General features: G+C 40.1%; 1 protein-coding gene across 1 annotated transcript in view; it reads right to left on the bottom strand.

Annotated features, from left to right (window-relative positions):
- Positions 1–3,305: 3,305 nt before the first annotated feature.
- The window catches only part of Ppat (phosphoribosyl pyrophosphate amidotransferase), a 34,588-nt gene continuing 9,955 nt past the window's right edge, over positions 3,306–27,938 (bottom strand). Inside the window, exons 2-11 of the mRNA XM_051198293.1 lie at positions 22,002–22,068; positions 21,048–21,254; positions 16,878–16,990; positions 16,630–16,775; positions 15,029–15,101; positions 12,888–13,039; positions 12,159–12,286; positions 10,623–10,844; positions 7,515–7,635; positions 3,306–5,451 (exon numbers count right to left, since the gene is read on the bottom strand). Coding sequence (XP_051054250.1) covers positions 5,255–5,451; positions 7,515–7,635; positions 10,623–10,844; positions 12,159–12,286; positions 12,888–13,039; positions 15,029–15,101; positions 16,630–16,775; positions 16,878–16,990; positions 21,048–21,254; positions 22,002–22,068 — 1,426 coding nt within the window. The 3' untranslated portion in view covers positions 3,306–5,254. The remainder of the gene's footprint in view (positions 5,452–7,514; positions 7,636–10,622; positions 10,845–12,158; positions 12,287–12,887; positions 13,040–15,028; positions 15,102–16,629; positions 16,776–16,877; positions 16,991–21,047; positions 21,255–22,001; positions 22,069–27,938) is intronic.

The following is a 27,938-nucleotide window of genomic DNA, read 5'->3' as shown; positions in this document are numbered from 1 at the left end:
TCAGCCTGCTTTTTCTTTCTCTCTTTTTGTGTATCTTAAATAATTTTATTATGTGTATGGGTGTTTTGCCTGCATGTTTGTCTGTGCACCACGTGCATGCCTGGTGCCTGAGGCCAGAAGAGAGTCATGCCAGATCAAGAACTAGTTAGACAGGTGTCAGTCACCCTGTGTGTGTTGAGAATTAAACCTGAGTCCTTTGGAAGAGCAGCCAGTACCTTAACCACTGGGCCAGCCCCCAATCTGTTTTCTTATACAACCCAGGCCCAGGGGTGCAGTTGCCTACAGTGGGCTGGGCCCTCCCACATCAATCATTAATCAAGAAAAATGTTCAACCTCAAGTAAGTATTTTCTCAACTGAGAGTCCCTTTCCACATGACTCTAGCTTGTGTCATGCTGACAAAGAACTAGCCAGCACACTTGTCTTTGCCTCTATAGAAATTACACACCATCTTTTATCTGCCCACTGAACTACCTCACCTCTTAACCTCGCTTGTTCACTTAGATGCTCTGGTGTTATAGCCTCTGACTGTCTAGAACTGCCTGGAGCTAGATCTCAAAGGTGTATTCAAATTCCTTACTCCCAGAGGCTTTCAAGCATTCCTAGCAAAGGTATTTAAGTATATATGTCCAAAGGGGTACCTTTCTATTGGTTCAGGTTTTGGATGCATTTTACTAAAGCCTTTCTTTCCATTATTGCATTCATTAAGAAACTCTTAGCTGGGTGGTGGTGATGCATACCTTTAATTCCAGCACTCAGCAGAGGCAGGAGAATCTGAGTTGAGGCCAGCCTGGTCTGCAGAGTGAGTTCCAGAACAGGGTCCAAAGTTACGGAGAAACCCTGTCTCCAGAAAACCCCCAAAAGAAACACTTAACCTCATCCTACAGATGTTTGATTTTTTTACTTTTTTTTTTTTTTTTTGAGATATGGTTTTACAACATAACCTATGTTGACCCAGATGTTCAAAAACCTCCTGCCTTCCCAGGTGCTGGAATTATAGGCCTCTTTCAGGCCAAGCCATTTCTCTATTAATGCAAATGTTCTCACCAAGGATCTTAAATTGGGTTGGTTTTCTCCACTGACTTTAAAGGACAGGAACTAACAACTCACTTACTGCAAAAAAGTTTTATTAAAAGGCAGAGTTTTTAGTGGTACAAGATGGGTCCTCCTCTCATTTTGGACTGGCTAACTTAAATAAAAAGGAGACAATGAACAGAGCTTTGTGCAAGTGGAGGCATGTCCAGAACTGACCTTGGGCATATCTGGGCAGGTCAGCCAAAAGTGAAGAAAGCTCACCAGACTTTGTTCGACATGAAGAAGCAATCTTGGCACTTATCCACAGCCTCTTTTCCCGTCTGTCTGCCAGCTGGGGTTCTTATCTACCTGTAGTTGTTTTATTTTTTAAACTCTTTGAGGCCCCACCACCCAGCTCCCAAATAAAGATGCAGAGACTTACTTATGAAAGACCAGCCTCAGTTTGGCTTATTTCTAGCCAACTTTTCTTCACTAAAATTATCCCATCTTTTGCCTCTGGGCTTTTACCTTTCTCTATTCCATATACCTTTCTTTACTTATTCTGTGGCTGGCTTCTGGCATCCTCTCTTGTTCTCTTTCTCTGAAACCTAGATTTCTCCTGTCTATTCCTCTCTCCTGCATAGCTTTTAGCCATTCAGCTCTTTATTAGAGCATCAGGTATTTTAGACAGGCAAAGTAACATAGCTTTACAGAATTAAACAAATGCAACATAAAAGAATGAAACATGTTTTTGCATCATTGAACAAATACTACACAGTGTGAAGGAATGTAACACAAATTATTAACATTCCACAACATCTACCGTCAAAATTTACATTTTCCCCTTTCCATTTCCTCTTCCCAGTTGCTCCTTTTTTCCTCCTCCTGGTTTTTGACTTTTTCATGTTAGAGGCTTTTCTAGAATGTGTAATGATCCATGACCATCCATACCTATTTTAAAGTTTTCTCCAAATCAAGAAGGGTTGCAGAGGGTCAGGTGCATCTCAATTCAGTATTTGTTCATTACTGTTTGAGTTGATACAGCATGGGCTGACCTTGAATTCCAGATCCCAGTGCCCACAGATCTACACCACACATTTTCTGGTATGAGGTACATGAAATTGAAACAGACTCAGGATTGAACAGAATAGTTTATTGTGGACTAACAGACCATGGTCCTAGCCACAGCCTGTGATTATATAATTATCTGGACAGAAGTGATTCCACCTGATTTATCTCATGCTAGTTATCAAGGAAGGTACATTCCTGGCACTGTCAAGGTCTGGGCTGGGAAGTTTCTGTCCACCTCTAAATGTCTTGTCTCCACATCCTAGGAAAGTTGGCAGGAATAGACCAGTGGTAGCCGGGACAATCTGATGGTTACTGTGGTCAGGGCTAACTGAATCCAAACGCCCAGACAACTGTCTCTCTAGCCTGATCTCTCATAGCAGACCATTACTCCCTACCCCCATGATCCACATTCCCACACAATTTACTATGTCTTTCACCATGAGTTGGTGGTAGGTCTTTTCCACTTATCAAGCCCTAATATTTCCACACCTGTTGGCCTGGATTTTTAGCTGAGAAAGCCTTCCCACTCCAAGGCTTGATGAACACTCTAAACTTCACTTGAGTAATGCCTCTAAGCCCCTAAAAATTACAAATACCTAACGCTCAAGTCATGACTCAGGAGAGAATTTTATGTTGCTGTATTTAGAATTCCCTCCTCGACAACTTGATGTTTTCTGTTGTCTCTCTTTGTCTAGCTAGACAACTAGTCAGTTGAAATCACTGAGTGTGATATTTTCAATCTTCCTTAACATGTTAATAAGCATCTAAATCTTGTGTTGCTTTACAGCTTCTTTTATGGTTTATCGAGACAGGGTTTCTCTGTGTAACGTTCTGGCTATTCTGGAACTCAAGACTGGCTTTGAACTTACGGAGATCCATCTGCCTCGGTCTCCCAAGTACTGGGTGGGATTAAAGGCATGGGCCACCACTTCAGGCAGAACCATATTGTCTAGATGTACTACTTTACCCACTTGTTTACTTTGTCTTTTCAAAGCCCTTTGAACACTCTGAACACCTAACCATGGCTCCCAGTGTTTCCAAAGAAACTGTTCTATATCGTGCTGACTTGGCATTCTATTTTCAAATTACTTCACTGCCCTTCTACTTGGCATAAGTTTGCACAGCTCATAAGAGATGGTCTATTTATTAAGATGCCTGACTCAGAGAAATAAGATCAGAGTAGCTGGTGCCAGGTATGGATTAATGTATTATTACCACTATCTTTAAAAAGCACACATGTAAACACATTTATTACATATAATTGTCACCAAAAAGAAAAAAAATGACAAAAAGGTATCAAAAAGTAGGCTTACATTAGTTTGTGATGTTAACTGTGTTCAAACACATTTTCCATATTTTTTCAGCATATAGTACTCTAGTTATATACATTTAGAGCAAATAAAAAGCGGCTGGAAACTGGTTAAAAAAAAAAGGTAATTTAATTCATATTCAGAAACTTGTAAAATAAAGGTCACGATGAATAATTAAGGAACGTCGTACAATTATCAAAGGATCTCAACACTATTTCCCTTTATAAAAGTATCCCAATAAAACAAAAAATAACACAAAAGTCAAATTAGAGATTTTGGTTTTAGTACCTTCCCTGAGTTTCTTTTTAAAACATCAAATTTAAATAAGGCCATTTTAAAACTGACCTAAAGGCTTACCCTCCATGCTGCCATGGCTAATACATTTACAGAAGAGGCTGTACCCACTGAACTGGCCCCAGGGCTGTACAATGCCAATCTGCCTATGTCTTTGTCACAGGTCACTTCAGTACATGGCCTTAAATTACTACCATTTTATCTTGACCTGTCATTATGTAACACACGAAACTATATACCAAATGCAAATGAATAATTTCAATTAATAAATACTATACTTCTAAATGGGGTTGGAAACTATACAGCAAATTTTGGCAATAATATAGAAATAATTATTTTTGTAAGTGAAAAATCTTACAAACATAGGAGTTAGTAAGCAATCATCTCAGTTCTCTAAGTCTGCATCATAAAAAAAATTAAAAATAAGAACTCACTAGACCTAACAAAACAAAGTAGAAAAGACATGATTATGAGCTGACACTTGGGTACAGGCAATCTGGTTTCCAAAATAGTGGCTGTCCCCTTAGCCATTAAACAAAATCAGCTCATATTCTATTGGCTCGATTTCAATCATATGCATGTATGTATACGAATACTCAAGTCTAATCAAATTATGAATAAAGGCTGACTTGGAATTAAAATTTTTGTTTTCTACTTCCAATGTTCTAAGCTATTTGCTAGACTTGTATTGTCAGACACTACAATTATCATTCACATCTTCTAGTCAAGTGTAAAAAAAACAAAACAAAACAAAAAAAGGGCTTCAGATATATTCTGGTGCATCCCAGAGAGACAAAGATCTGCAAACCTGTCATTTCCCTCTGTCATAATAAAGCTGCAAACAAATTTAGCAGATGCTAATGACCATGCACTGTTAAAATGCAGGGGTAAAATGATAGTTCTACTAAATACCTAACTGTGGCATGTATTCACATTTTCCTACTGTGTACTAGATACACAAATGTCTCATTAAATAAATGGGGGCTCCGAGGCAGAGAAAAACACATTATCTTGACTCAGGAAAGCCCAGATTCAAGAATCCCCTGCCCTAGAGCTTCCCAAGTAGTTTTCTTTCTTTCTTTCTTTCTTTCTTTTTTTTTTTTTTGGAGTTGTCCATTGGTCCCCAGAATTGTGTGTGTGTGTGTGTGTGTGTGTGTGTGTGTGTGTGTGTGTCCACACTGGCGGAGGGAAAAATCAATGTACACACAGGACATGAAATCTCCAGGCTTGACTTTATAGATTAGAACTCTATGGGGCACAATGAATTCAGATTTTTCATGGTATATTATAAAGCCCCAAATCTAACCTCTTGTAAACCCTTCAAGCATGGGCCTGGGAAATACCACTAACCTCCTGCCTCCTCCTAGGTGAAAAACGATCCTCGTATAAAAAGAATCCCTACATGTTGTATTACATGTAACCATCATGGTTTAATTATAGCAATTTAGTAACCTCAGAAATTCTCAAAGCTTATAAAGGTATACATACATAAGCAGGTATCTGGGTAACAGATAGTACGTAAACCACTTTGTGATCACTTTTAGTCTCAGGAACTCTGTCCTGGCAGCTACCATTCCAGTTCCACAGGGTACTGCCCAGTGAGGCAAGCCGTACAGTGTCCCGTCTTCTCAAAGCATTCCAGACCATTCCCATTTTCTTGAATTGTAATACCATGGTTTTTCACTTTCTGCTTCTTAAATTTTATCTCTTGTTGCACAGATGAGACCAGTCCTTCCACTGACAAATATATAACACTGTTTGCTCCTGCAAGAGAAAAGGGAAATGTCACGAGCATTTCTCTAAACAGGAAAACATGCCTTCACCACAGCAATACAGAGAAACCCTGTCTCAAAAAGCAAACAAGAAACCCTTTCTCTTCTGATCTCACTTTGACCAACATCACTTTTACTGTTTAGGACAGTGTTCAATGTCTGCTTAACCTATAATATTGCTACTAACCCTTTTTTATTTCAAGGTTTCACATTTATTTTTATGGTTCGGCAAATATACACATGCATTCATACACAAATAGACATGTCACACATACATACATACAAAGAAAACAGAGTAAAACTAAAATTGAGAATATAAGTAAAGATCATGGAAAGGTTCATTGTACCACCTGGCTAATTTTGTGTAGCTCTGGGATTTTAAACATAAGGACCTACATTTCTGCAACCAAACAAAGCTAACCTACACTGTGTATAAGTAGAAGCAATGGGGGCAAAGTGGGGATTCAGAACAATGGAACTCTGGGAAGGATGTGCTTATGAGGGAGAACCTCACAAGAGATTCAGATATGGGCAGAATCTCCACTTGAGAACAAATGCTGGGTTTCCCTTTCTAGTTATTAATGATATAGTTCATACCTTTTTTTTTTCCTGACTATATTATTTCCACATTGGGAAAAGATAAAAACAATGAAATAAAGTATGTAAAAATATTTTTGAAGGAAAATCATTACATATGATTTTTTATGTGTATGTATAACCGTAACTTTTGTAAGATATAAGGAGACTTTAATTAGGTATTACACACCTGAGGTCAGACTAATGGAAATGTACTTGCTATGAGCTAGTCATCTTAGTTTTCCACAAGGCAGTTCTGATACAAACACCAGTTCAACACTGTAATAGTCTAACATTACATAAAATGGCTTTCTATACAATTTTGGTAGATTATATAGCATGCCATAGTAAGTGTTTCCACTGTATATACAATTAAGGTTTTGTTGTGAAAACCTGAAAGTTCGTTATTCAAATGTTACAAATAATTTGTTGCTCGCGCACCAGTTCTGCCTATTTTGAACAGCCTTTTCTGACTCCCGCATTCAGATGTCAGTTTGCTGAGCCCTCCCTCTGCAGCGGACTCCATACTGTTAGGACGTCTCCTACGACATCCCAGTCACTGTCAGCATCTCAATCCATATCACTGTCCTCTTTCCTTTTGCAGCTTCCTCTATGGTTAGAACCTTGATTTTCAGTATTTGCTGAAGTTTCTGTTTCTTAATTAAATAACTTTCTTTCCACATTTCGCACAAATGTCAAATTCACAGTCACATGGTTTACATGTTACTGTCACTTGTGAACTTAACATACATACTTCCTAGGCTTTGGCAGTTGTTTGTATTTGCTGTTTTTTACACACCATCCAAATACTTCTTTGTGGCACTGAAATACTACATCATAAAGTTTTTGCATTAATTTTCTTGATGTGAACACTTTCATCAAAATTTCCTTTTTGAAGGTGAATGTATTCTGGTGCTTCTGAGGCCTGGACTAAGCCAGGGACCTCAACACCAAGTCATAAGCACCTTGCATGGGTGCAGCCTTTACGTTACAGGCTTTTAAAGAAGGAAAAAAAAAAAAAAAAAAAAAAAAAGACTTACTCTGTAGCCCTGGCTGGTGTGGAATTATGTAAATCAGGCTGACCTTGAACTCAAAGAAATCTGGCTGCCCGACTCTAGTGTTGGGATTAAAGATATCTTTATGTTTACGTTATTTCTAAAAAATCCTCTACCCTTTTGGTGCTATTGCGCATTGTACCTGTCTGTAGAGGCCCACGGTTACAGGTCCCAAAGTCTAGTTCATCAGCTTATTCTGTCTATACTATCTCCACATGCTCAACTGTGGAATTACAGAGGTATCAATGCCTACCCAGCATTTATGAACTCAACTCTGGCCCCAAAACTTGTTACAAGAACAATAATACTGAGCCATCTCCCAGCACTTGAATTTATCTTGCTACTATTTGCTGCTATACACAACAGTACATTTGAAATTTCAGTCAAACCAACAATTAAAATCTACAGAACCTCTAATACCTACCCAAGTATTCTGCAAGACATTCAAATTCTGGCTTATTGGCTATCAGCTCTTCCTTTGTGGGTATATTTATTCCCATGAAGCAAGGGTATTTTATTGGCGGTGAAGCAACTCGAATGTGCACCTTAAAAAGAAATCATTATATACTCACAGTAATATTTTCACCATTGATAAAACTGTCTTACTGAACATTCAATTAACATCATGAGCAACAAGGTAAACCATAAGTCACTTCATTGAATAGGTCAATTTTTTCACATAGTTATTCATTTTATGTTGTGTGTTAAGTTGTTTTGCCTACAAGTATGCCTGAGAACCATGTGTGTGCTCCATGCTCAGGTCAGAAAAGCTGGAGTTAGGAATAGTTATGAATCACCCTGTGGATGTTGGGAATCAAAGCTGAAGCCCTGCAAGGCAAACAGTGCTCTTAACCACTGAGCCATCTCTCCAACCTGTGTATATTCTTCTTAACAAGGAATTTTCATTCTCTGCATCTTTTACTTCCTAATTAATGACTCATCCGAGTCACCACTTTTGTTTTATTGGTACTTTGCTGATCTTTTATTTTAACATATTAAAAAGATATAAGCTACTAGGTTGTAATGAAAATCTTACTAATCACAACATGGCTACTTTGTCTACTATTGTCTTTGCCATTTCTGTTGGGTTCATTTACATGGTTATAACCAGTATCCACATTTTCTTTTTAATCTTAGATATTTTAGAACAATCTGCCTGCCTTAAGCAATCTTTACACAGATTTAAATGGCCATGACATATGTCCTCACACCAGCATGTCACTTTATATATTTAATCCATTTGCAAATTATGTGGCTATCACTTCCTCTTCACTACAGCAACAGATGCTGAGTTTATTACATCCTCTTGTTCCTACTGTATAATCTTCAAGGAGTTCACTGTGAGGCCATCAGAACATGACCACCATAAAAAAGCTGGAAAACCCTAATAATTCTTAAAATGTTCTAAGTATAGGCCATCCTTATTTCCTTTTATCCCACTTTTCAAGTCACTCAACTATTAAATACAAAGGACACCTTGCTTCTGTAATTTAAAGGACTGAAATGTTTAAAGTTAGAGTAAATTTTGAAATTTAAATAAATATACTTTGGAGATGGTGTAAATACTGCAATAATCTGACACACAAATTCTGTTTTTTTTCAAAGTGCAAGTTATTCTTATATTATTTTTAGTTTATTAAATGTGCAGTAACAAGATGTGTTGAATAGTTTTATGTCAACTTCAAGTTATTTGAAAGAAGGGAACCTCAATTAAGAAAATGCCTGCTTAGTTCTGGTTGGAGGCAGGCCTATAAGGTATTTTCTTAATTGGTGATTAATCCCTGGGCATGAAGTCCTGGGTTCTACAAGAAAGCACGCTGAGCAAGGAGCACCCCTCCATGGCCTCTGAATCAATTTCTGCCTCCAGGTTCCTGCCCTGTTAGAGTTACTGTCCTAACTTCCTTCAGTGATGAACATGGAGAAATAAGCCAAATAAACCCTTTCCTCTCCAACTTGCTTTTTGGTCACAGAAGTCTAAAGGAACAATATATAACATTAATTTGAAAAATATTACATTGTGAAAAATGTTTGGGCTTTTTTGTTGTTGTTCTTTTAAGATAGGATTATCAGCAGCCACAGCTGACCTTGAAGCCTTGATCCTCTGGCCTCTACCCTCAACGTGCTGGGATTATAGATATGTACCATCATGAGCAGCTAACAAATGTTTTAAAGACAGTATCTTACTCTGTAGCCTTGGCTGACCTGGAACTCGATATGTAACCAGGCTGGCCTTTAACTGGAAAAGATCGACCTGACTTTGCCATCAGTACTAGGATTGAAGGTATGCACCAACATATCCAGCCTCACAAATGTCCTTAATTAATAGCATATAAAATGTTGAAGCCGGACATTGGTGGTGCACGCCTTTAATCCCAACACTCCGGATGGATCTCTGTGATTTCAAGGCCAGCCTGGTCTACAGATCAAGTGCTAGGACAGGCTCCAAAGCAATATAGAGAAACCCTGTCTGGAAAAATCAAAACCAAAACAATAGCATATATAGCATATAAAATGTTGAAGCCTCTTTTAAATTGTATTTATTTACTTATGTGGGTGTACACACTTATGTAAACACATGGCACTGTACCGATGTGGAGGTCAAAGGACAACTTATGGGAATCTGCTTCCTCTCTACTATGTAGGTCCCAAGCACTGAAAGATCTACATAGTAAGTTCCAAGACAGGAAGCACAATCCAAAAAGAGAGAATGGCTGTGAATGTGCCTGGCCATTGTTTATATGTTCATGAATTTTCCCTTGCTGGTTTATAACCAATTAGCCTAAGACATGTGGCACTCAATCTATCCCAGCATGCCTTCCTTGTTAAGCTAAATCACTTCTAACAAAGTGAGTTTTTCAACCTTTCACTCAAGCTGTTCAAGGCCACTGTAACTTCTTTACTGGCCAGTTCCAATGCTGTGCTTTAGCGAGTAGAGAGGCCAAAGGAAAGGGAATAAGGGAAAGGATGTGCGAACAAACAACCTTCTTGATTAAGCTTGGCACCAAATTTAAAAGGCATAGTTCATGATGACTCAAAAACAATTTAGTAACTTTCAGTAATCTGTAAAAACCGCAATATATAATGTTCAATACAGTGAACCACATGAAAACAAGGCATGCCTGTAACATGCATTTAACACAGCACAAATGAGTACATACTCAGCAATTTTTAAAAAGTTCAATGTTTTATAGAAGATAAAGTGACACAAAACTAATTTAGTGGATTGTTTATCATATTAGGTATTGGTTCAGTATCTTCAAATAAAGAATACAACCAGTACTCTTGATTTTGTTGTTCGTCTTTTTTTTCTTATTAATTTAAAAAAAAAGGTTATGTTTCTTTCTTATATGTGTAGCTTTCTAATCTATTAAAGGTTAAACTTCCTATATAAGAGTAGTTAGTACAAGTTCTCCATATTGTTGCCCAGCTATCACAAAACAATCTGATATACAAAGTTAAATCACACTAACTTTTATTACAACATCATATGGTTAATTATTGGTGCTACAGCATATGTTTTAACACGACTTACCTCTTTTGCCCCGGATTCTTTGAGGAGTTTTATGATGGGTGAGATAGTATTGCCTCTCACAATTGAATCATCTATGAGGACAATTCTTTTACCTTTAAAGTTGTCAGACAACACACCAAATTTTTTTGCAACACCAAGCTGTCTTAACCTCATATTTGGCTGAATGAAGGTTCTCCCCACATAGCGGTTTTTACACAACACCTCCACATACGGTAGTCCACACTGGCGGAGGGAAAATCAATGTACAGTTAGTAGCAATACTGGGCTAAGAAGATCCATTCCTAAAGGTACCCGTCTCTATAAATATATGCACATTACTTCATTTAGAAGCTACACCACTAAATTCTGTGTAATATTCACGATGCCACCTTGCTTTTGGAGATGTGCTACACTATGTTGCCCAGGCTGGCCTCCAACTCATAGATCTAGCACTGAGATTGCAGGCCTGTACAACTGCAAGCAGATCCTAGCTTTTCAAAAAATGAGTAGGGCCACAGACTTTTGATGGGGATGTCCTTCTGTATGCTGTGAATATATGTTTCTCTTATTAGTTAATGAAGAAATCTGTTTTGGCCCCTAGACAGTCAGGATTTAGCCAGACACCGTGTGGTAGCTGGGAAGTCAAGAGGCCCAGGCATCATCGGTAAGCCAGGCTACTTGGAAATACACAGATTAATAGGAATGGGTTAATAATTAAGAGAGCTAGCCAATAGGAAGTCTAAGCCATTAGCTAAACAACTGTAACTGATAGTAAGTCCCAGAGTGGTTATTTCATGATGTGGCTACAGGGACCCAGTGGGTGGAGACAAAACCGGTCCAGTGGGACTAAGATAGATGGGGAAAGTTTCCTTTTACAGACTCTTAAGTAAGATGCCAAACCCTCTGGGTAACTCCATGAAGAAGAGTCAGAATAAGAGAAAGCAGGCTCCATCCCAAAGAAAGGAAGAAGTGCCATGGAAACCCACAAAGGCATTATTACAGCAATAGTCTAAGACGCTGAGAAAAGATGGGTTACGGAATGCATGTGGCAGCAAAGCACAAAGGAGAACTGCTTGGGGTGGGGGTGATGCCAGAGACTGCAAAGAAAAAGAGGAACGGCAGTGGGGAAGGGTGAGTAAGAATGGGGTAGGACTGCAAGCTTATGAAAATGTCACAGTGAAGCTCATTACTCTGTATGCTGCTAAAAATTAAAACTGAGCCAATATTCTAATCTGATTGAAACCTAGGTATTGTGTGTGCATGGACATGCACACCACAGAGCTCATATGGAGGTCAAGGGACAACACACTTGAGTCGGTTCTCTCTTTCCGTTGTGTGGGTCCTAGGAATCAAACTCATGTGGTCAGCCTTGGCAGCAAGAGCCTTTGCACACTAAGCAATCTTTTTGTTGAAAGAAATGGCTAATAATTCTTGCACAGGAATCAGCATGAGACTCCAACCTTTTCTTCTTACAATAAATTGGTGGATTTCCCCTTTGTACTCCATATTTATTTCACGGACAGAAGACAAAGGCGCCAAAGAATAATAAGTCAATACCTTAGCTGCATATCCAAGAGCAGCAGGCGTAGCTGACTCTGGAACCGTGCTAACCAAGTCTGCCTCCACAGGCGCTTCAATTGCCAGCTGCTGGCCACAGCGGTACCTTACAGTGTAAACCATTTGATCTGAATGTTTGGAAGAGAAAAATACGTTATTGTAAAAAGCTGGTGCTAGGACACTTTTCCTTTATTAAAAAATTATTTGTTACATTCCAATTTCAGTTCCCCCTCCCTTCCTCTCCTCCCACTTACCCCCCCTACCCTACCCTACCCTACCCTACCCATCTGCTCCATGGAGAGGGTAAGACCTCCCCTAGAAAGTCTACTAAGTCTATCCCATCATCTAGTTTAGGCAGGACCAAGTGGTACTAGGATTTTATAGACTGAACAACAACAACAACAAAAAAAAGTAATGTGTACAGAAACAATAAGGTAGAAGAACATGAACCAAGAGATTCAATAATGCTGTATTTATAAAACAATAAGGTAGAAGAACATGAACCAAGAGATTCAATAATGCTGTATTTATAAAATTTCACCTCAAAATGTATTTGAAATGAAAACAGCATCCAAGAATTGAAAAGAAGGGCAATTATGATTTGTAGCACAGTGACACACTCACAGCATATAGCAGCAGGCCTCCAAGAGCCACAAAAGCCCTTGGGCCTTCGCTTCAATGAGATGAGTGAGATTTATACAAATAGTCAAAGAAAAGAAACATACTTACCTTCAAATATACTATCTGGTCTTGCGAAATAAACATATTCGAAGATACAAAAAGCCACTGGGTCTCCTTCAGACCTTGGAATCGTATCAAGAGTTCTGATGCCATGTCTGGATATTTCTACAATTTCTCCAGGCTTCACTTCATGGGAATATCTTAGAACAAACAACAAACAAACAGAAGACATTTGTGAAATCTATCATTTTACACAATGAATACTTGCTAATTTTTGAAAGGCAAAAGACTCTGTAACTCTTACATTTTAAGAGCAGCAGGAACTTACATTTTATCGATTAAAAAAAATAAAAAGGTCAGTAAGTACTCTCATTCATGTGCCCACTATCAAATCTTGACAGTATACACACTATAATCTATATTAGCACTTCACTCTGAAAGTTACTGTGTGCTTTTTGAGAAGTAAAGAGATTATTTTAATTAATTCTTTTTGATACTTCTTTTTTTTTTTTGGAGACAGGATTTCTCTGTCAGCCCTGACTGTCCTGGAACTCACATTGTAGATAGACCAGGATGGCCTTGAACTTACAGAGATCTGCCTGCCTGTGTCTCCCAATGGCTGGGATTAAAGCTGTGCACCACCATGCCTAGTTTACTTAATTCTTAATAGCATGACTTAAAGAGCTGTAGGTTAAGGACAGTTGCTTCCAAGACTGAGGACTGAGCTTGATTGCTGGAGTCCACATGATAGAAGGAGAGAGCTGACTCTCACAAGTTGTCCTCTGATCTCTCTCCACAGGTACCCCATGACACACACACCCCTCCACAACACAAAATAAAGGAATGTAAAACAAACAAACAAGAAACCTCTCCCCAGGCTGCTTCTCAGGTCCTGGGATTATATTGCACCCAGCTTTCACTTGGGTGTTGGGATCCAAACTCAGGTCCATGTGGTTGAGCAGCACACACTTTACAGACTGAGCCCTCTCCCAGCCCAAGTTCCTACTTTGTAAAGTTAAGTCTTTTGACAGCAAGGTGGCTCAGTGGGTAGAGATGCTTGCTGCTAAACCTAAAGACTGGATCTGTAGGACCCACAGGGTGGGAAAAGAGAACTGACCCTGCATGTTATCTCCTGACCCCCATATGTATCCATCCCTTCCCACCCAAATAAATACACGTAATTATAAAATAAACAAACTAAATTGTGTCTCAACCTGCAGTCCCAGCTCAGGAGGCGAAGGAGAATTGCCACAGGCTCCATGGTGGCCTGGGTTAGTAAGAGACCAGGAATCAAAAACAAACACACCCATACTAAAAGAAAATCAAGGGAGACTTGGGGCATTTTGAAAGACAGTACTTTTAGAACCAGAAAGTAGTAATGGGTCATTAAAGTCAGCAAGCACAATTGCTACAGACACTATTCACAAAGCCTTCTTACAGCAAAGGAATTGGTCATGGAAATAGAAAAACATCTGCCACCTCCTTTTAAAAATGATAATCCCCAGCTGGGCAGTGGTGGTACACACCTTTGATCCCAACACTTGGGTGGAAGAAGCAAACCAATCTCTGAGTTCAAGGTCAGCCTGGTCTATAGAGAGAGTTCTAGGACAGGCTCCAAAACAATACAGAGAAACTCTGTCTCAAAAAACAAACAAAAAAAAAAAAAGATAATCCCCAAACTCTTTTTTGGGGGTGGGGTGTTTGGAGACAAGAGTTCCCTGTATAGCCTTGGCTGTCCTGGAACTTGCTCAAAGCAGGCTGGGCTTGAACTCAGAGAGATCAGCCTATCTCTGTCTCCCCAGTGCTGCCACCAACTGGCCACACACTCTCATTTCTTTACCTTTTATTTTTTGGATACTGAACTCAAGGTTCAAATGATGCTCTCTCTTTAACCACCCATTTGCCAGTCCTGAACTTATTAGTCCAGGACTAATGCCCGAATGAAAAAGTTCCGTTCTTTCCTTTCCCTCTTCCCCCATTCTTTCCATCCCCCCGCCCCAAGTTTTGTTTGTGTTTGAGGGGTAGGGTGAGAGACAGATGTCAATAAATAGAACTCAGGTTTTTTTCTTATGCTTATCAACCTGCCTCAGTCCTCTGGAAGTTAGGACCACAGCCGTGTATCATCAAATCTAGAAGAAAAATGTTTCTCAATAAATGTAGAAAAAAAATTATGAAGGGATAGAACTTACCTTGCACCAATAGATAAAAAGCTGCAAGATTCAGAAGATACCACCCAGCCTTCAGTTTCTGAAGATTTTTTCTCTGTAAACCACAAATCATTTTAGTGAATGGGTTCAGGAAATTTTGGGTTTTTTTATATGGTGTCCCCAGGGACAGAAGTCAAGAATCTTGCACATCCCAGGCAAGCACTGTTTAATTAGTCAATTACATCCCCAGTCCCCACAAGAAATTTTTTTAAAAGAGGCTTTCAGGCCAGTTAGACAGCTCACTGAACAACAGTGATTTTTGTCAGGTCTCACAACTGGAGTTCCATCCCTGGGAACTATGTGGCCCAGGAGAACAAACTCCCACGTTTGAGATTCTGTGACCTCTGCATGCCACTGTCATTCATGTGCATTCAAACACAAAGATGTAAAAGAATTTTTAGAAAGAAATTATTTCATGAGAATAATTAAACATCAAATAGGTAAAAGCTGCCATTATTATCACATTAAAAGCAGATGGTTCCAGTATAAGACAATAAATAATCCAAGATTCCTTCTAGCATTATATATTGATTTGAAGTAGACAGACTATAAGTCATAAAGGGAAAAAAAAATCACTGCAGAAATAAGGTTAGTTAGGCAAAAGATATGAACTGGCAATTCATAAAAAAACAAGGATATAGTATTAAATGCACTGAAAAGTCAGACACAGCCAAAAAAATACACTTTAAAAACTAAGACAAGGAGGTAGCAAGATGGCTCGGTGATTAAAGTGCTTGCTATGCAAACATGAGGGTCTGAGTTTGGATCCCAGCCGAGCATGCCAGCAGTCACCTGTAACCCCACCTGTGGGGGAGACCCACAGACCTCACTGGCCAGTCACCCTAGCTGAAAACAGTGAGCTCCAGTTTCAGGGAGTTGCTGTCTCAAAAAGTAAAGTAGAAAGCAAAAGAAGATGATAATTGAAGTCAACACATGCACAGGCAGGCACACCCACACGCATGCATATGTGTGTATACCTCCACCCCATGCACATATGCTCAAAAAACACCAACAGCTAGGGCTGGAGCGATTGCTGTGAAACCCTGAGGACCAGAGTTCAAATCCCAGCACCCACAAAGTAAGCCTGGCACCCTGCACAGGAATAGGTCGACAGTGATAAAGGACATCACCAGACACAACCACTTCCTGCCTCCACAAACAGCAGTGGGGCATACATCCACCTACAAAGTACCTAGACACTCACATCAACTTCAAAAAGGAAATAAAGATACTGTGTTTTCCTTCCTTCCCCTCTTCCTATGCATAGGCTCCCTATAACCACAGATTTGGGAGCTCATAAAAAGAAAAGGGGGAGAAAAGGGAAGACTCACCAAGAGAAACAATGATTTTGAAAAGTATCATAAAAAATAAAAGCCTACCGAAGCTCGTTTATTTTATTTTATTTTTTTCCTTTTCTTTTCTTTTTTGATTTTAGAGGCAGAGTTTCTCTGCTTTGGAGCCTGTCCTCCAAACTCACTCTGTAGACCAGGCTGGCCTTGAACTCACAGAGATCTGCCTACCTCTGCCTCCCAAGTGCTGGGATTAAAAGCATGTGCCACCAACACCTGGCGGAAGCTCATTACCTTTGTGATGTATGTCAGAAACTGGAATAAGACGTCCGATGCACAGAGGACGATTTCCATACGGATCCCGCACTGCATAAATGACGTCCCTGTGCATTATAAGCAAGGAGTAAGCTGTGGGCGCTTCCTTCATTAAGTTCTTAATTCTGGAATTACAAGAAGCAAAAATCAATCTCTGGCTAAAAACACACTGGACAAGTAAAGCTCTCACAGCTGGAGCAGTGACCATAGCCTACCCACACAATTACCTTGCCACCCAGTCTGGGGTATCATCTCGTTCCTGAGGAGGGGTGTATGCAAGTAACTGGGTAATCATTTCACTATCGGAGGATGTGGAAAGCCCAATACCGTGGCGCAGAAGCTATAGGAGAGAAAAGTTTCATCATTAGATCACTAGATGCTCCACCTCTTGTCCAACAGCACACAGTAATTAATAGTAACCAGGCATTCTACAGATATTAAGTTACAACCCAGTAACTTCGTGTGTACACTTATGACGGGAGACTACTGCTGGGAACATTGGGAAGCCTCCAAAGGTAGGCAGGGAGAAGTACTTTAACAGGTACCGAGCAATAAAGCCTGAGTGAAGTAAAAGAGCAAAGGGCTTGAACTGTGTGCAGCCTTTTCTACCCTCCATAATACTGATAGAGCATACCCCTTCCTAAAAAGCAGCGAACTGCACCAATGACTCTCAAACCACATGTGTTGGTGGCAGAAATGAATATCTATCTGTACTTCTGACCATTGACAGAGAACAGGAATCAACATTTGGAATGATGGAATGTAGGAGATAGTTAATAAACATTGGTTGAGTATACCTTATCATCACAGTTCTGAATAGGACTGACAAGAGGCTATACCACAAACACTTTTGTACAGATTAACTTAGGTGGACGCTAAAACACATTTTTTCAATAAATAGCTACATGTTTAATATAAAGTCTAATACCTGGATAAGAGGCTAGGTCTGGAAACAATGAGCTATATATTGCTTAGAATTGCATTCTTGGGGGTTGGAGAGGTAGCTCACATTAAAAGCAGATGGTTCCAGTATAAGACAATAAATAATCCAAGATTCCTTCTAGCATTATATATTGATTTGAAGTAGACAGACCATAAGTCATAAAGGAAAAAAAAAAAAAAATCACTGCAGAAATAAGGTTAGTTAGGCAAAAGATATGAACTGGCAATTCATAAAAAAACAAGGATATAGTATTAAATGCACTGAAAAGTCAGACACAGCCAAAAAAATACACTTTAAAAACTAAGACAAGGAGGTAGCAAGATGGCTCGGTGATTAAAGTGCTTGCTATGCAAACATGAGGGTCTGAGTTTGGATCCCAGCCGAGCATGCCAGCAGTCACCTGTAACCCCACCTGTGGGGGAGACCCACAGACCTCACTGGCCAGTCACCCTAGCTGAAAACAGTGAGCTCCAGTTTCAGGGAGTTGCTGTCTCAAAAAGAATACTGACTGCTCTTTCAGATCTCCTGAGTTCAATTTCCAACTCCTGGCAGCCACATGATGGCTCACAACCATCTACAATGATATGATGCCCTCTGCTGGGATGCAGGCATTCAATTGGACAGACACTGTATACATAATAAACAAATAATCTTTTTTTTAAAGTAAAACATGGAATCCCCAAGGTTCCTGCCCTTACTGAGTCTGCCTGAACAGTAAGTTCATTGTAATTACTTCCAATTATCTCTTTCTCATGACTGACAGCTGTCAGACATTCCTAAGACTGGCCAGTGTAGCAGTTACCAAAGAGCTACCTTGTATTTGCCCAAGGACAGCAGAATCAGAAGCCAGAAACCAGCTACAAAACTGCTGCTGTTATCTTGGTGGCCCCCAGATACGGCAGGGCTGCTTGGAACACTGTTGTGTCACCTGATATGCAGTGCCTGGTGTTTCCTGGGGAAGATGACAGCCACAACTTCAGCTTTTATCATTTTCAGGGAAATCCTGAGAGCTGTCAAATAAATGGGCCAGGACAACTGCAGGGAGACTCGGGCCAACAGTGGACCCCACAGAGACTTAGTTCAGTGGGGGAAGAGGGTGCACCCCAATTATCAAGAACCCTCAAAAGTTACTATGGCCATGACAGCTTCAGATAACCTTTACACAATCCAGTCTGCATGCAGCCCACATCCCCCAGCCATCCAGATAATCTCCAGATCTATTCACAGTTGTCGTCATCGCCACAGAGGCAGTAAATCTCTGAACCAAGTCAGCTAGTCCACATACATAAGCAAGGCTCCTCCCAGCTCCTGGACATCTGCCTGGGATACTTCCTTCCTGTCCACTGCCTCCATGCTGTAGCATTAGTTAGCTCATTTAATTAGTTTTACTGCCTACTTAGGGTCTTTCATTATGGAGCCAGTAGGCTGAGCGGGCTGTGCAAGGGAACAGGTGGTTCATGGCTTCCTTATCCCAGGAACACCCAGTAACAGCTAGAAGAAGGCTAAGGAGTTTAAGAGGTGGACAGGGCCACAGGTTATACAAAGACTCCAGAGAATTATAAAGAACTGTGAGAAAGGGCTGGAGAGACGGCTTGCCTAAACTCCAGCACCTAGGCGGTGATGCACTCTTCTGGTCTCCAGACAGAGACCGTCATGTATGTACACGGCACAAAACATACATTCAGACCAACAGATACACACAAAACAAAAACAACTGGAAAGCACTTCGAGGGTGAGAGACAGCAGAGAGCTGTGAAGTGCCGGATGACTAACTGCTGGAAGGGTTCCAAAATCCTGCCAAAAAAAGTCACCCGCTCTGCTACCCAACACCCTGAGCTCAGGGCTGTAACTCTAGATGCTGGGTCACTGGAATGTAAAGTCCAGAGTGGTAACACTGACAGCAGAGGGCCATGACACCAAAGGCTCCGCACTGTTAACACTAAGGAAGCTGTACTTTGTATCTTCATGTCTGAATTCTACATGAATAGAACAGAGGAACCCTCAGCTTAAACAAAACCAACAGTGTTTAATTTGTAGCATGAAATGCAAACTTCATGCAGACCTGGTTGCACCTCATTACCTGCAAACACTACAGAATCTGAAAGACTGTAACCTAGGCATTCTGTCAGAGTCTAAACTCCAATTTCTTCGAGCACTTTCATGATACTGCTCAGATAGGGAAAAAGCTCGCAAAACCAAACTCTGCAGGTGCTGCTTAGCTCCCTTAAAAACACTGGTGCAGGACTGAAGACACAGCTCAGTGACATAGTATTTGCCCAGCACACGTAGGGTCTTGGGTTCAACCATAAACAAACAAAAGCCACTTAAAATCCTCTTTCTAGTCTTACAGTAACAAACACAATGTAAACTATTGACAGGTTCTTTGAGGACTAACAAGGATGAAGGTTATACATGTTCACAACAGGCATTTTCTTTTTACTCTAAATATCTTTTATCTACACTTGAGAGCCAAAAAGCCAAATGCACATTGATTTCAGCCTAATCTTTCCTGCACACAATCCCAAACTGCCTGACCGCCAAAGTAAATACATTTTGCACAATAATAATATAATGACATGTCTGGCAGTTAGATACTCCTTGACAACTTCAGCATATAGGGTAGCTACTATGGAAACCAATGATGTGATTAGAGGGCCACATTCAGTCTTAGACCAGACCTCCATGGAGGGAACAGATGTAGAAGGTCAGGTTGACCTCCAAGGCCATTCCACAAAAACTAAAAGGACTTCTGGTTGGCTGAGTACAAACAGAAGTGCCTGGAGAGTGGTTTCCAGAAAGCAATAAGGCCCCATGCCTCCTCCCACAAATCCTGCTATCCTCACCTCTTCCCCTGTCCAGTATCCTTCATAATGTCTCTTAAAATAAATCAATATTTTAATCATAAATTAAGCATTTTTTTTGAGGTCCATGAGTCACTCCTTTACCAAATGGAATCAAGGAGGGGATTGGGAACTCTGTTTACAGCCTGTAGGACCTAAGTGCTCAGGACCTAGACTTGGAGCAGGCATCTGAACTGAGAGAGTCTCATGAGGATGATCCCTTAACATATGGGGACCTACAGGCCACCAACTGGCTGGTTTGAGAAAACCCCACATTCGGTCATGACAATATGCTGTGCTGAATTTGGACACAGGGCGCAATGGCTCGGTTTTCCCCTCTCACAAACTTTGAACATAGGACAAAGCTATAAGGGGATGTTATAGTAATTCCTCATGCTGCTCACATCAACCATAAATCAACATTCCAAACCACAGCACTGAAGTGGCCTTGCTTCCAGTGCCTGGGGAGTACAAGAATCTGGATTTAGAGCAAGCACGCCAGGCAATTCTGATGCAAAGGCTTCTCGAACCAAGGTAACAAGTGGCAATAATTAGAAGATGCCCTTTTGTTGGGTGTTAATGAGCGGGGTGGGGGAGGGCGCACCCCAACTCACCTTTTTCCTTAGGCGAGCTGCGTTTACCAGTTCACCATTATGTGCCACAGCTATTTTCCCATGAAGAGTTTCAACAACAAATGGCTGGCAGTTTTCCAGCTCACACTTTCCCGTCGTGGCGTATCTCGTATGCCCAATTCCAAGATTTGAGACATATAATTTCTTCAAATTGTCTTCAGTAAAAACATGATTTACAAGACCCATTCCCTTGGGAAGTCAAAGTAAAAGTAGTCGTTAGGAAAAACTAGTAGTGCTAGTAACAAGACTATGTTCAGGCAATCCAAACTAGACAGTGTTTCATGTTCTTCTCTGTGTGCCAGAAACTGGATGAACTTAATTTTTAAACCAGACGCTGGATTTCCACATTGAATTCATTTTGAAGTGAGCAATAGTGTTTGGATTGCCGCAGCATTGAGATACTTCTTAATTAGGAAATGTAAGGACACATAGTCAGCAATAGGATTTTATTACTAGGCAATGATAGCTGTCAAATATTAACTGAAATTAGCATTAGAAAAAGTTATTTCTAAAAATATTTAAATAGATGACACGCCCCCATCCGCCCCCCCCACCCCCCCACCCCCCACCCCCGCTTGAATGATCAGGTCTAGCAAAAAAGATCACTGGGAAAGAAATATATCCTAAATTGACAAATATGAGGACACAAGGTTGGAGTAGCCTGATCCAATTGCTTCCAGTTGTAATTTTATTCAAATCCCCACACTTTATTTATTTACTTACTAACAAGACCATACTGTGTAACTCAGTCTGTCCTGAAACTCGATATGTACAAAAAAAAAACTGGCCTCAAACTCAGAGATCCACCTGCTTCTGCATCTCAAGTGCTGGTGTTAAAGATATGCACCACTGTGCCTAGCCCCCACCCCAGATAATAATGACCAGATGGCAAAGGTTACCTCTAATATCATCAGTGTTTTTAATGCTCAGTCTTACCTTATGCACCTTGAATGTAGGCACTGAACTCCCATCACTGGTGACAATACCAGCACTTTCCTGACCCCTGTAAAGACATAAATGGATCATCTGTTAAATCAGTCAGCTTAATGGGATAACAGGTGCTGTCAGTACACATAGCACGCCTCCAAAATACAGGTGTGCATTTTGTCATTTGTTTTTCACATTTTCCGAACTTTCTCCAACCAGTACCCTCCTTCCCCCATTTGTTTGGCAACAGGATCTCTCTATGTAGTCCTGGCTGTTCTGGAGCTTGCTATGTATGCCAGGGTGGCCTCTAACTAAGAGAGTGAATGAATACTGAATTAAAGGTGCCTACCATCACCCCAACATGAAACAATGGTCTCTAAGTTAGTATTACAGTAAAAATGTAACTTATTTTTATTTTCTATGAATGGATGTTTTGCCTGCATCTATGTGTGTGTACCACATGGATGTCTGGTGTGCCCCCCCCCCCAGGCTAGAAGAGGGTGTCAGATCCCCTGGAACTGGAGCCACAGGCATTTGTGAGCTGAAATGTGGATGCTGGGAAGAGAACCTGGGTCTTTCCCTTGCAACAAGTGTCCTTAACCAATAAGCTATCACTTCAGCACAAAATGTAATGCTTTTAAAATGTATAGTTATTAGTATTAACTACAAACCTTAAAAAAAAAAGCAAAATTGCTGCCAACCATTTAGGTAATTTAAAAAAACAAAACAACAACAAAAACACTTTTAGTGAAGCCAAAAATTATATAAGGAAAGAAATACATCAAAAATAGTTTTCATTCCCTTTGCCAAGGATAAGTTTCCCCTAAAGCCCAAACAGTAAGATTAGCAATCATTTAGGTCCAGGGTTCTTTAACCAGCAAGCATGCTTATTTGGCAGATACTCAAGTTACTCCCTTAAGCAGCTTGAACCAGTTAAACTACATCCTTTCCCGCTCTCAGGAGCTTATTGACAACCAGCCCTCTGGTTTCCTAGGAAACAAAATGTTAGCTAGAAACAGCGAATCATTTCATCACTTTCAGCATGGAGCTGGAAAGCACTGGACTGAGGAGTTTAAAGCTTTACTCAATGTCTAGGCAGACAGAAATATATGATAACAACTTTATGGAACCTTGAGAAATAAAGAAATATTTATTTACAATGCCAAAAGGCTGCATGCAGTCGCTAGGAGTATACAGAGATTGGAAACAGTGTCCTGCAAACTATAAAACTTTCAAGTATGACTACAGAACAATTAAGTATGCCCACAACTTAGGAGACAGCTCTAGAACTGTGAAATTCTCCATGATTTGGATGCAATCCTGCAGTATGAGCCTATCATGCAATAAACAGAGAAGGATGGCAACAGCAGGTACCTGGCAACCCTGAGCTCAAGCACTGCCCCAGAGATCACTGAAGGTAAAAAGAAAAATGCTATTCTTTTGTCTTTCACTTCATTTACAATTTCTGAGTACATGTGATAAATATAACCCGAAATATCAAGTTAAAAAAAAGTTCAAAATACCATTTTGCACAAGGTAATGAATTTCAAAAGAAGGTTCAATACCATCACTTCTTCACATTAGAATGGAACTAATTGTTGTGCCAACTGTGATTGACGTGGCTCTGAAGTATGGATAGGTTTGAAAGATACTTTCCGACTTCAAAAATGCAGTCCAGTTAGGCAGGCGTTGGTGGTGCACGCCTTTAAACCTAGCACTTGGGAGGCGTAGGCAGAGGCAGGCTGATCTCTGAGTTCAAGGTCTACAGGACAAGCTCCAAACAAGACAGAAAATCTTAATAATACTCCCACCTTCCTAAGTATATAAAAATGAAGGCACTATAGATCCCCCAGGAATGAGGGTTCCTCCAGAAAACTGAATGCTAGGAATGAAAACAGGTTGGCTGCAGGAGCCTTGGACACCAGAATACACCCACCTACTGGGACAAAGGTAACGTAAGTTTATTTCACTTTTCAATCAGTTGAGTCAGTGCTGCAGGAAGAAGGGTCAAAAGTCTGAAATTTCTCTCTAGCTTTGGTCAAAACTTAACTCAGCTGCTTCCCATTTCTCTGGGTACTATGTCAGGACAAGCATCTGCACGTATGGTCAGGCTCTATGGCTAGAGATCCAGTAGTAGAACTTGGTGAACCAGGAAGGGATGGGATCTGGTGCCACCTCTCAGATAGGATGTTTCTAGAAGCTGCTATGAAATTTCATCTTTTCCCCATTAGCCAGTGTCAGTAGCCCTTTGCCACCTGTTTAAGGAAAAACTAACTTCTAAAACCTATCAACTCCAATTTACCTCTCTCCGTCTCCACGGCTCCCACACTTACCTACCTACTCACCTTATGCACTTCTGAGGAATGAAAGCCTTGGACTTGCTGGGCAAGCGCTACCACTGAGCTACATCCTTACTCACACCTCTAGTCCTTTCCCAGTTAAACTTTTGCCAGTGGGACACACTTACTTATAATATGAAACAATTCCTCTCACCCCATGCTAAGAATTGAAGGCTTCACCCCTAACCCTACAGCTGATACTTTTATACTTAATTACTAGCTAGCAGTGTGCAACATCTTTAGATTTACTCCTATAAATTGCCTGCTCATGTCAGTGACATCTCACAAAGCCTCGTGTTCTCATAACTGAAATCAGTCTGGACCATATTCCAACAGTGGCCAAGAGTCCACTAGCCTCTTTCTGTCCTCTGATTGATTGATCCTTTTTTTTTTTTTTTTTTTTTTTTGAGACGGTTTTTTCTATGTAGTCCTAGCCATCCTAGAACTTGCAAACTTGCTCTCTAGACCAGGATGGCCTTGAACTCAGATCCCCCTTGCACCTGCTACCACTACCTGGCCCTAAAGCACAATTTTACATCTAAATCTGGAATATTCCTTACCTGCAACATAGCCTCAATTATTCAAGAAACCTAATTTTAAAGTTTTAGTGCTGAAAGTTTAAATGTGGAGATACTGGTTTTTCTCCTTCTACCTCGTGGGTCTGGAGCATCAAGCTGTCATCAGGCTTGGTGGCAAATGTCTTTCTTTACCCTCTGGGCCATCTTACCAGCCCTTATGCGCATGACTATTATGTGCTAAAATGTTTCCAAATCTACAGGAATTATCAGTTCTCTCCTCCTTAGCTCAGCAGGGAGGAACCGGCTCCCTTCTAAGCAAAACTGTTGGTGCCATCAGAACACAGGGACGATATCTCATGGCTCTGGCTGAACATCTCTTGTATCAGACAGACTGGACTAGGTATGGAACAACAGGCCAAAGCATAATGAAACCCATCTACTTTCAGATTTTTTTTTCTCTTGATAGAGACTTAGGATTAATGATTTCTCCCTCTTTTACTCACCTAAACTGAAAAAAGAATCATTTTAAGTCACTCGATTCATAAAACACAGGTTTCCTAGAAATTCTGCTTTGTGGGTTCCAAGCTCTACTCTTTAAATCAGGAGATAAATGTCAGAGCTAAGCTTATACACAATAATGAACAAGCCCATAGCTCTCTGGGGGTCTAATGAGACAAATGTACACCTGAAAGGAAATCCACAGTACAGCCATGGATCTTTTAATGAATTTCAGTCCTCTGTATCTTAAAAGATCAGCTAATATGTATTATCCCATCCCATGCGGGAAAGTGACTTAATACTGTATCTGCTTATGTATCTTGTCTGATGTATGCAATCCATGTATGTTCTCTCTCCAGCAGATGCAGGTATCTGCACATCAATAATAGATGCCCCCAGTTATTCAACTTTTATCCTAATGATATCAAATGAAGGAAGAAAACACTGGACTACATACAGCAGAAGTCAGGGTTCTAATAGGCCTCTGGTCAGAAAATAATAATAATAATAACTACGGGGAACCGTGACAAATAAAAAGATATTTGAACAAAGCCCAAAAATCTAAAACATGAATATAAGACTGTAAGGCATGACTAAGAATGTGAGATTTTTCATTGAGCTGAGTCCTGTTCTGGGAAATAACGGTACCTTTAACATTTTGTCACATGATCAAGGGAGCCAGCTGCATAAGATGATGACAGCCTGAGTTAATGGGTTCATTAAATTGTATTGATTTAAATTATTATTCTGTGTATACAATGCATGGGTTATAATGCACAGGTGGATGTCAGACAACAGTTCTAAGGAATCTGCATTCTCTTTCCATCTTTACAAGGGTGCCAGAAGGTGAATTTAGGTTGCCAGGCTTACATACCACTCACCCACTGAACCATGTCATTATTTAATTAACTAGTTGCTGAGTTGATAATGAAATGGAGTTAATGCATAGTTGTTCTCCTCTAAAGTGGGAAAAAAAAATCACATAAACAAAGTAGGAATTTTCAGAACAAATCTTAAAATCTATAAAAATTTTCAAAAAGTCTATATAAAATTTCAGATCATAAAAGTTAAGGTAAGCTTTCATACCAACTGCATAACACAGCAAATCTAAAAATGGCACTGAAGGAATCCTTGGAGGTGGGCAAGTCTTCTGCAAAATATAAATTCAGCCCTTTAAAAATCAATGTAGCTAAAAAGACAGAGCCACAGTGCACACACAGGTAGCACAAGATGGCCTGGATGAGTCCTGCACTAGCAATCAGGAAGCCAACTTTTAAGTCAGTCTCTTAGAAGATGGTTGGAACCCGAAGCAGTCAAGTTTAGACTGTTGCCTAAAATGGGAGGCTTGAGTAAGGTGGTCCTGAAGACCTCTACTGTGAGACAGAAACGATGCAACCCTAACTGTGTGGAAAAGCAGTTAAGACTGGAACTTTCAAGGAAGTAGAAAACAAACATAGTATGTTAGCTATTTATGCAGCTATTCACATTAAAAAGAAGATGTTTACTGACAAGTTTGACCACAGGCAGTATAGTGATAATGTCATTGCTGAAAGGGGCAGACGGAGACTATGTCAGAAGACTTAGAAATTTACACATAATCAATATCTACTAATAACCTTAGGCAAAATGATGCTTCAAGGTGAGGAACCTAAAAGCAAACTATCACATTGATTATAGAAATTATGAAAGGCAATAAAGAAATAAAACACTACATATCTCCTTATGTTCCTACAGTTGCTGCTGCTACTAAAGTCACTAAGGATAACCCAGTAAGCAACAAATTACAAAACAGCTTTGTAAAACAAAGTCCTGACTTTTGAAGGTAAAGTGATGCTTTGCTTTCACGTGTAAGACAAACTATTACTACAGGGTACTGCTATGAATAAACTTAATTATGCCTCTCCCAGTTCCCAGGAAATTCATGTATTGAAGCCCTAACTGGCAGAGTGATGGTATTTGTAGGAATAGCTTTGGGGACTGTGTTAAGATGAGGAATTAAGAAGGTTGAGAACCACTGAATTTTAGCAGGTTACAATGAGTCAGCACCTACATTCTTAACCCTCCTTAAGCACAGTGGACGTTGGGAATCACAGTGAGGTTGTCATACTCAGAGAATATGACCAGCAGAAGACCAAGGAGCATAGCACACAAACGCCGATTAGATTCCACTTGGAGAAGACAAATGAGCTGATTCCAGTATGTTATTGCTTAAAAGCACGTGGCTAATGCAGTGGGGGAAACAACTTGCAGTTCCCTCCTGTTACACTAAGTAAAATGGAATGGCCGTAACAATTACCATTTCTTTGGATCTAAATGATTTGGTTTTCTTCTTGGGTTTGAAGCAGACAAGAGAGAGGAAACAAAACAGATTCAGCTGTCATTGTGTTCTTTCAAGCCACGGCTATTTAGTCACAGGTCAATTCTGAGTTGGAGGGATGGAATCAGGTACACTAAATAGGTGCTAAATGAGTAAAATGGACCTGTCTGAAATCACAAATGAAAGCCATGTTGTTCACTGAAAATAACCCTAAAACTTTTGGCTGAACTAATGCCCATTGAAATTAAAAATGTCACTAACCTCTGACTAAAAT

Source organism: Phodopus roborovskii, unplaced genomic scaffold (genome assembly GCF_943737965.1).
Source record: "Phodopus roborovskii unplaced genomic scaffold, PHOROB, whole genome shotgun sequence".
NCBI lineage: Eukaryota > Metazoa > Chordata > Mammalia > Rodentia > Cricetidae > Phodopus > Phodopus roborovskii.
Note: the sequence above shows the minus strand (reverse complement) of the source record. Positions and strands in the feature narration are given on the sequence as shown.